The sequence below is a fragment of the Otolemur garnettii genome, unplaced genomic scaffold (genome assembly GCF_000181295.1).
Source record: "Otolemur garnettii isolate 467f Iridium unplaced genomic scaffold, OtoGar3 scaffold00218, whole genome shotgun sequence".
Taxonomy (NCBI): Eukaryota; Metazoa; Chordata; class Mammalia; order Primates; family Galagidae; genus Otolemur; species Otolemur garnettii.
Genome location: NW_003852613.1, coordinates 149,178 through 158,783, shown reverse-complemented (window position 1 = coordinate 158,783; position 9,606 = coordinate 149,178). Strand labels below are relative to the sequence as shown.

Here is a 9,606-nt window from a genome sequence, read left to right as displayed (position 1 = left end):
GGCGGGTCCGGGCTGGGGATTCGAACCCGCCACCTTAGGTGTACATGGCTGGCGCCTTAGCCGGTTGAGCTATAGGCGCTGAGCCGAGACAGGGTTTCTCTTCTGTTATCCAGACTGGAGTGCAGTGGTGTCATTACATTTCAAGGCAACCTCAAACTCCTGGACACAAATGATCCTTCTGCCTCAGCTTCCAGAGTATCTGGGACCACATGCATGTACCACCACGCCTGGCTAATTTTCTTTATTTTCAGTATAGAAAGGGTCTCTGCTCTTGCTCAGGCTGGTCTCAAACTCCTGAGCTCAAGCAATCCTCCCGATTCAGCCTCCCAAAATGTTAGGAAAACATTTCAGAACACATGAAAAGGACTCTGATCAAAGCCTTCTGAGGGTGGAGAGAAGAATGGAATGGCAAAGGAATCCTTCCTATTTTGCAGCTCTGCCCAGGACTCTTCATGTCCCAGAACTGGAGGCCCCACTGGTTCTTTTTTTTTTAGACACAGGGTCTCACTTTGTTGCCCTTGGTAGAGTGCCATGGCGTCACAGCTCACAGCCAACTCCAGCTTTTGGGCTTAGGCAATTTTTTTGTTGCATTTTGGCAGGGGCTGGGTTCAAACCCGCCAACCTCGGTATATGGAGCACGGTGCCCAACTCACTGAGCCACAGGTGCCACCCTAGCTCCACTGGTTTGACACAGACCAAATGAGGAGATGAAGGAAAGGGTCACCAATTTCCTGAAGATAGAGGAAGAATAACTAGGCAGAGCCAGGAAGAAGGCTGAGAGAGGTGGCTCAGCAACATTCTGAAGACAGGTGAGAAGAAGGAAAGTAGAATAAGACCAGCAGGCAGACAAAATCAAACAGAGGAGTCCAGAAACCAATTCTATGGAGAGATCCCATAGAGAAGCCTTTTTCTTCTTGTCTATTTTTCTCCTCTCATCTTTGTCCCAGAAGGAAAGGATGAAAGACTGGGTAGAACCTGGTCCAGAGGGCTTCACAGAAGGTATCTCCTAGAGTGGGCTCCAAGTGAAGGGGTGGGGCTCACAGGTGGACCCCAGTCTAAGGCACAGCCCGGCAGGGAAAGGTCAAAGTTCACACATGGCTCTGAGGATAGATGCCCCAGGGTCTTGGATCTTGAACACTGCAGGAATCTGCAGATGGGATCTCACTGTCTGATTCAAGGAAAGAAGGATAAAGAAGACCAGATGGGAGACTGTCAGCAAGACTGACTGTTTACTGGTCACCTAAGCAACCAAATTAGGGGTGTTCTACCTGACCTCACACACACCAATTAGCAGTGGAAGTTCAATGCATGTTTTATGAATGGAAGAGTAAATTAAGCAATTAAAGAAAAAGCAAAATCCACTGAGTAGTGACAGGCTTTGTTTCACAACCTGAGACTAGAGTAGGCGACTGGAGTAAGCAAACACTACTGAGGCAGGTAGCACGGCAAAAGCAAAGGGCTGGGCCTTGTAGCTCACACCTGTAAACCTGGCACTCTGAGAGGTGAAGACAGGAGAATCCCTTGAGTTGAGGAGGTCAAGACCAGCCTGAGCAAGAGTGAGACTCCACCTGTACTAAAAATAGAAAAATTAGTCAAGTGTCGCGGCAGATGCCTGTAGTCCCAGCTAATGGGGAGACTGAGGCAGAAGGACTGCTTCAACCCAGGAGTCTGAGGCTGCTGTGAGCTAGGCTGATGTCATGGTACTCTAGCCTGGTCAACAGAGACTCTCTCTCTCTCTCTCAAAAAAAAGGGGGGGGGCAAAAGTAGGGAGGGTTATGATGTCATTGATGTACCTAAATCCCCCTAAAGGCAGGTCAGGATTGCTAAGTTACCGAAGTCTGAACTGAGCTGTCAGGTCTGAGTCAGCAAACTTAGCCTTTCCTGGGGTAACCCTATCTGGATCAAGCCCCTCTTAGTACTCTGATCCCTCTCTGGAAAAAGGGAAAGGGACAAGAGAAGCAAAGTGGGGAAGGGAGGAGGAGGAACTAGTTTTCAACACTCATGTCTCCCCTTAAGTCTCCATCTTTATTATCCCAGGTGGGTACTCAGAAATTCCTTTACTCATAAGAGTCTCAAGAATCTTCTTCTTAGGAATCTAGGGGCTTCTTGCCAATTATTTTAAAGCAGAGGAACATAGTAAGATACATGTTATAGAACTAAACAGTAACGGTGATGTCTAGGGCAATCAAGTCTCAAGATCCTAGATGAGGATGAGAGGAATTCACATATACTTGATGGTATCAGCCACCTACAGGAATCTCCTCTTTATAGTAAGCTGTTTCAGGAGTCTCCAAGACCACCAACATATGGTTGTACTCACGGCCTAATTTTATAGTGAAAGGACATTAACAAAGAAAAGGATACATGTGAAATCTGGAGAAACCCACGCCCAGCTTCCTATGTTCTCTCTATTCTGTAACGGTACATGCCAAGCCTGCTCCTTGCACGGCAGCAAAAAATGCAGTAACACATGTGCAATGTTAGTGCCTCGGAAAGTCCATTAGAAACTCAGTGCTTAAGGGGCTGGTCACATAGGTACCATCTGCCTTTCAATCAAGATTCACATAAGGAGGCTCGGCGCCCAAAGCACAGTTGTTAGGGCGCCAGCCACATACACCAAAGTTGGTGGGTTTGAACCTGACCCAGGCCAGCTAAACAACGACAACTGCAACAAAAAATAGCCAGGCATTGTGGCAAGTGCCTGCAGTCCCAGCTACTTGGGAGCCTGAGGCAGGAGAATGGCTTAAGCCCAAGAGTTTGAGGTTGCTGTGAGCTGTGATGCCACAGCACTCTACCAAGGGTGACAAAGTAAGACTGTCACAAAAAAGAAAAGAAAAAAAAAGGATTCCCTTAAGGAGAGAAGGTGTTCAGCACAGATCATATTGTTCATAAAAAGAATCTAGGCATGGTTAACTACGTTTATTAGTTAGGGAACTGAGGGAACTGTGTCTGTGCCAAGTTTCCAGATGCCAGCCAAGGGCCAACCTTATAAGCAAACCCTGGTAAACACAACAGCCTCAGACCTGCTCTGTTAACTCTTCTGCACAGACGTGATTGATTGGTAAATGTCATCAATGAGACTGAAGTAAGTGGCACTAAGGAGGTGTCAACATGACACTGTGTTGATTATAAAATATACTGCAATCTCTACAGTTGAAGTAGTTATGACAAGATACACAGCTAACAATGTTGCAATTACAGAACATTCCTTCCACTAGTGAACACAGCTGAAGAAATCAAGATGAGCTCAAGGTGCACTTTTCAGTTACTGAATGGGAAGGAGGGCTACCACTGCCAGAGCTGCAGGACCATCTCCTCAAAGGTCATCCATTTTCTTCACTCTCTTCTCTCTTTTCCCTGAATCCAACAATCAACCTTCTGATATGTTTTTGGTCCTCCTATTAATAAAAGAATGTGCTGACTAGTTGGCATGCATTTGATTTAATAAACCAGCACTACGGTCCATTAGTCAGGCTCATCTAACTTTAACAGTGATCATTCATTAGGTACCCAGCCTTTTTGTTGATTTTTACAAAACTCCTACCTATCTTGTTTTTTTTTTTTTTTTTTGAGACAGAGCCTCAAGCTGTTGCCCTGGGTTGAGTGCCGTGGCATTACAGCTCACAGCAACCTCCAACTCCTGGGCTCAAGCGAGTCTCTTGCCTCTGCCTCCCAAGTAGCTGGGACCACAGGCGCCCGCCACAACGCCCGGCTATTTTTTGGTTGCAGCCGTCATTGTTGTTTGGCGGGTCTGGGCTGGGGATTCAAACCCGCCACCTTAGGTGTACGTGGCTGGCGCCTTAGCCGGTTGAGCTATAGGCGCCGGGCCCCTATCTTGTTTTTGACAGGAAAAAACAGAGGGTCAGAGTAAGGAACTGACACACCCAGAGACACAATAGTGTATATCAGTTAATAAAGGGATTTAAATTCAGATGGTCCTATGTCCCTTGGCCAATTTTTTCTATTCTACTGTACTCCCACTTATATTTTTTTTAAAAAACAAGAGTCTTGCTGAGCACAGTGGCTCACACTTGTAATCCCAGCACTCTGGGAGGCTGAGGCAGGTGGACTGCTTGAGCTCAGGGGTTCACGGTGAGCCTGAGCAAAAACAAGAGCAAGACCCCACAGCTAAAAAATAGCCAGGCGTTGTGGTGGGTGCCTGTAGTCCCAGCTATTCAGGAGGCTGAGGCAGGAGGATCACTTGAACTGAAGAGTTTGAGGTTGCTGTGAGCTATGATGCCATATCACTCTACCAAGGGTGACAAAGTGAGATTCTGTCTCAAAAAAATAAATAAAAATAAGTAAAACAGAGTCTTACTCTGTTGCCCAGGCTAGAGTGCCACGGTGTCAGCTTAGCTCACAGCAACCTCAAACTCCTGGGTGGAGGTGATCCTCCTGTCTCAGCCTCCTGAGTAGCTGGGACTACAGATGCCAGCCACACACCTGGCTAACTTTTCTATTTTTAGTAGAGATGGGTCTTGCCCTTGCTGAGGCTGCTCTCAAACTCCTGAGCTCAAGTGATTCCCCTGTCTCGGCCTCCCAGAGTGCTAAGATTACAGGCATGAGCCACCGTGCCCGGTCAACTGTACTCCTTCTTTCACCAGAAGTCAGGCTGACATCAATCTTCCAGGACCCACTTACCCAGCAGATAAGTGATAAAATCAAATTTGAGAATCTCCAAAGCCAAAGACCAGATCACTCGCTCTGTCAAAGTGCCTAAAACAGCTTTTCATTTTCCCCCCTCACCAGAGCTCCCAAACCAAATTTAGTCGTGGTTCTAAAGTCTTTTTTCTTTCCATGATCCCAGGCATACCCTTGAACTGCCTTTCACCTTTCTTCCAAGATAAGGATTCCTCTGGCACCCGTTCTCTTCTCTCTTCTGAAGCAATCCTGAGTTCACTTCGCTGCACAACGACAGTTCACTCCCTCTTCCCTGCCACTATCTTCTCCAAATGCACAACCTTTTACCCAATCTAACGCCCCCAGCCTTGTAAAATAACAATGCGCAGTCGGTTTTCGGTTTAGAAAGCACTTTCCCGCAGTGTTTCCCCTGCCCGCCACCACAATCTGCTTAAGAGAGCAAAGCAACCTAAAAGAAAGACATCTCCCCAAGGTCACGGGATTAAACACCAAGAAAAATAGGGACCAGAGCCCCTGGTTTTGAATTCTGGTCTTCGGCTGATCCCAATGCGCCCCATTGGCGCCCACGTTCCAGCCCCGACGATGTCACGAGACGCTACCTCGGCCAGTAGGTCACATCCCTCCCACGCCCACCACCTGCAGCACCCCCGCTTGCCCCGCCGACCCCTCCCCCACGGCCCCTCTCTTCACTACCCCCGTTTCCCCACGAGTCTCACCTTGCCTTGTCTGCCTGACATAGCAGACAAGCCCCCTCCCATCACAGGCAGCTCGCGACCCCCGACTCCGGCTCCCACGGACCCTCGCCCTGCCTTCCCGCTTCGCCGCCGCAAGCCCCTCCTCCTGTCAGCCCGCGGCCGAGCCCGCCAAGCTCACCTTCTCCAACGATGCTGGTCTCTGTACCGCCAAGGAACGGGCCAGTGACAGGACCGTGTTAAAATAGAAACCCCGCGAGGCGCTGGAGCTGGAGCCGGAGCCGGAGCCGGCGCTGCCGCTGCCGCTTCCCCTGGCCCCGGCCGCCGCCATCATCGCGCGCGCCGCGGCGCAGCCCGCCGGCTCCCCGCACCTGACCTGCGAGCTCTGAAGCTCACTGCGCAGGCGCAGCTGCATCCGCCTTCCCCGTCACGTGACCTTTCGGTTTCCCTCACTGGGTAGGGCGGGGCCGCGGGGGGCGGACCCACTGCCTCAGGAGGTAGGGAGGCCGAGCTGCAGACTGCGGTTGCTCACGCCGACGTGTTCGCGTCCCGTGGTCCTGCGCGATAGTAGGCCCCGGGGGCGGGCCTCCCTGCCCACGACCTATGGAGGGAGCTCGCGTGGCTACCGCGGGGCCGACGGGTGCGGCGAGACGCTAGGTGGCCCGCAGACGTGCTGCTGCTTCCATCTTCCGAGACTGAGACCATGTCGGCCTACCCTAAAAGCTACAACCCGTTCGACGACGACGTGGAGGACGAGGGCACCCAGCCGGCCCCCTGGAGGGACGCCCGCGACTCCTCTGACGGGCCCACAGAGCCCGCGGACAGGCAGCAGTACCTGCGACAGGAGGTGCTGCGCAGGGCCGAGGCTACTGTCGCCAGCACCGGCAGGTCCCTGTCGCTGGTGTACGAGTCCGAGAAAGCCGGGGTCGCCACTTCCGAGGTGAGCTTGGGGCGGGCTAGTCTGGACCGGTCGGCCTTTGTTTTCTCAGATAGGGGTGAAAAATGTTCATGATCTTCTTCGAGAATTCTTGAATTGCCTGGAATGGGTTCTTGTATTTCAGGGACTTGATGAGTCACTAAGTAATATTTAGTTAAGTATGTAAAGAGACGTGCAACTGGAGTGCTTGAAGGAGGCAGTTCATCGCGGGAATCTAACGTAGCTAGTACTATCGACTGAATTTTTTTCCCCCTTATGCCTCGGTCAGACAGAGGTAAGTTGGGGTTTTGGTTGGTTGGTTTTTGTTTCTCGAGAAGAAGTCTCACTCTGTTGCTCTAGGCTAGAGTGAAACCTCAAACAGCAACCTCGAATTCCAGGTTCAGGATATCCTCCTGCCTCAGCCTCCCAAATTGCTGGGACTACAGGTACCTGCCACACGTCTGGCTAGTTTTTCTATTTTTAGTAGAGATGGGGTCTCATCCTTGCCCAGGCTGGTCTGGAACTCTTGAGCTCCAACGATCCTCAAATCTGGGCGTCCCAGAGTGCTGGGATTACAGGCATGAGCCACCACACCAGGACCAGAGGTAAATTCTATACTATATTCTGTCCAGGTGAGTAAAAATTCTGGGCCTGAGTTAGGGAAATATGGAGGGTTTGTTCTGGCCATCTCTTCCCAGAGTGACGCAGAAAGTGTAAGGACTCTGCTAATGCAAGTGTCAGGTGATGCCCTGAAACATCAGAGCAAATGGTCTTCCAGTTCTTGCCATATGATTGACAACTTCTCCACCTCCCCAGTAAGGGTGTTGTCTGCCAGGACAGCTGCTGAGTTAGCCAGCGCTTGAGTTTGGTTGAGTCTAAGGCCTTACCTTTATTTCCCAAGTTCTAAATAGTGGGTAGGTGGAGACAGTCTGTTGCTCCAATTCAGTTTTGTCAGTTGTTTCCATCTGTAGAAGATTTAAGAAAATTGGACCTTAAGTGAGAATTATAACACCACATCCTTTTTCTTTAGCCTACTAATGAAACATTTTTGTTGTTGGGCAGAGAGTAAAAGTTTAAAAAATGTAATAGATTAGTGATATTATCAGCTAAGAGAAATTAAGCTTAAGCATTTTGTAGCTTTGAAATGTAATATTTAAAGTTAAAGAATTGTCTTTTTCCTTGAGTCCATTCTTAACACTTCTGTCTGGCACTGTTCCTTCTGACCAGACCTGAGGTGTATTTGATTAAATTGTCATGTAGTCATCTTCTTGTAGTCATGTAGTCATTGCTTCTTTCGTGGTTATTTTGTTTCCTTTTTATGTGTCCCTCATTGACTCATCTTCCCCTCTTCAGCCTCATCCAGGAAGTTTTGCATCTCATACCTATTGGATTCTTGTGTTTCAGTCTAAATAAAAACTCTTGACTTGGATTTGGGAGGATTGCCGGAGGTTTTAGGATTCTGACAAGTGTCATTTGATTGAGGAAGGAAACCAACTAAGAAGACTAGTGTTACACAGACATCTTCAGAAACTGGAAGAACAGGCCGGGCATGGTGGCTCAGGTCTGTAGTCCTAGCACTGTGGGAGGCCGAGGGGGTGAATTGCCTGAGCTCAGACGTTCAAGACCAGCTTGAGCTGGAGTGAGCCAGAGTGAGACCCCATCTCTACCAAAAATAAAAAAGCTGGGCATTGTGGCAGGTGCCTGTAATCCTAGCTACGTGGGAGGCAAAGGGCAAGAGAATTGCTAAAGGAGGAAAGAAAAAAAACAAAAAACTTAAAACGAAAATAAGTGAAAGCCAGCTGAAATTGAAAGCAAAATTAAAAAAAAAAAAAACTGGGAGAACAAATGAAGTAGGAAATCAGAGTGATACCAAGTAGGTCATTGTGGTGTAGGATAAACTTGACTCTGGCTTTTAAGGCAGAGGTGTAGACAGGAGGCGTGAGAATGGGGGATGTTCCCAAGGAAGAGAAGAGACTATACAAAGACATTGGTCCGGCATAAGAATTCCTGGGCTCCTGAGTAGAGAAGTGATGGGCCAGATGTGTTAGAGGAAAGGGGCTGGGGGAGGTAGCTTAGGAGGCTTTGGAGTTCAGAGGGAAAGGTCTGGTATCATAACTTCGGAGAGGCAAAAACAAAATAGCACTGAGTTGTTTGGTACAGATTATGGTGACATGCCCCATGCCCCAGGGTGCCCCCAGAGGTTTTTCTATGCAGCAAAGGCAGTGGCACCGCAGGCCTGTGAGGCTTGGCCTGCCTAAGCCAGGCGTTGCTCTTACAGGTACAGTGTGGCCATGACTGGGCCAGTGAAAGTGTCTCTCATCAGTGTGCTTACGTGTTGAACTTCTCCAGGACCAGCACCCCACCCCATGCCATATTTTAAAGCTATTTTTCAGCCACTCTGATTACTGTTGTATTCCCTTTGGTGTTGGGATAGGGATAAAGGGTAGGTGAGCTCCTCTGCCCTCAGTGTGGTTCCTCACAGACCTGCTATCTGCACAACTTGGACAGTGCCTACCAGATACTTAGTATTGTGAAACATACTAAAACATGAGAGATTCGTATTAAAGATCAGGAGTTTACAAATAATACTAGGTTGGGAGGATCATAATTCAGTCCCAGCTTGGCAAGAGTAGAAAAATTACTCAATCATCTCTAGTAAAGGAGAACTGCCCTTGTCCTAATGTGAAACCTGGGAAGGTTTGTTTTTCTCAAAGGCTCTGACGGTAAGTCATGACCACCAGAGAACAGAGGAGAAATGGGCAGGTCCAACCCAACTGACCTGCTAAACAATTGACAGAAATACACAGAGAAGTGTAGGCTACTCATCAGCTCTCCTGTTTGGTAAGTGTGGTTTTTTTTTCTTGGTTTTCTTTTCCTGAGAAAAGAGAGGGTCCTGTCACATGGTTCAAAATTCAAAACAAAAAGGGCCAGGTGCAGTGGCTCACATCTGTAATCCTAAAACCGGGAGGCTGAGGTAGGAGGATTACTTGAGGCCAGGAGTTGGAGACCACCCTGAGCAACATAGTGAGACCCCATCTATATAAAAAATAAGAAAATTAGTCAGACGTGGTGGTGGTGGGTACCTGTAGTCCCAGCTACTCGGGAGGTTGACAGAGGAAGATCACTTGAGCCTGGGAGTTTGAGGTTGCAGTAAACTATGATCAAGCCACTGCACTCTATTTGGAGCAACAAAGTAAGACCCTGTCTCCAAAAAAAAAAAAAGCATACACAAAAAACACAGAAGGATATACTGTTTTCTCCCACTCCTCCTTCTGCCCCTAAGGCAACCAGTTACCATCTGCTCCTTCAGTGTCCTTGTGGAGTTACTCTGTGGATAAAGACATGGGTTTTTTCCTT

At 48.7% G+C, this 9,606-nt stretch overlaps 2 protein-coding genes across 2 annotated transcripts in view; one reads left to right on the top strand and one right to left on the bottom strand.

Annotated features, from left to right (window-relative positions):
* Positions 1–5,745, bottom strand: part of PI4KA (phosphatidylinositol 4-kinase alpha) — a 153,819-nt gene extending 148,074 nt beyond the window's left edge. Inside the window, exon 1 of the mRNA XM_012812667.2 lies at positions 5,515–5,745. Within this exon, the coding sequence (XP_012668121.2) occupies positions 5,515–5,667 (153 nt within the window). The 5' untranslated portion in view covers positions 5,668–5,745. The remainder of the gene's footprint in view (positions 1–5,514) is intronic.
* A 100-nt stretch (positions 5,746–5,845) lies between these two features.
* The window catches only part of SNAP29 (synaptosome associated protein 29), a 31,975-nt gene continuing 28,214 nt past the window's right edge, over positions 5,846–9,606 (top strand). Inside the window, exon 1 of the mRNA XM_003801682.3 lies at positions 5,846–6,273. Coding sequence (XP_003801730.1) covers positions 6,037–6,273 — 237 coding nt within the window. The 5' untranslated portion in view covers positions 5,846–6,036. The remainder of the gene's footprint in view (positions 6,274–9,606) is intronic.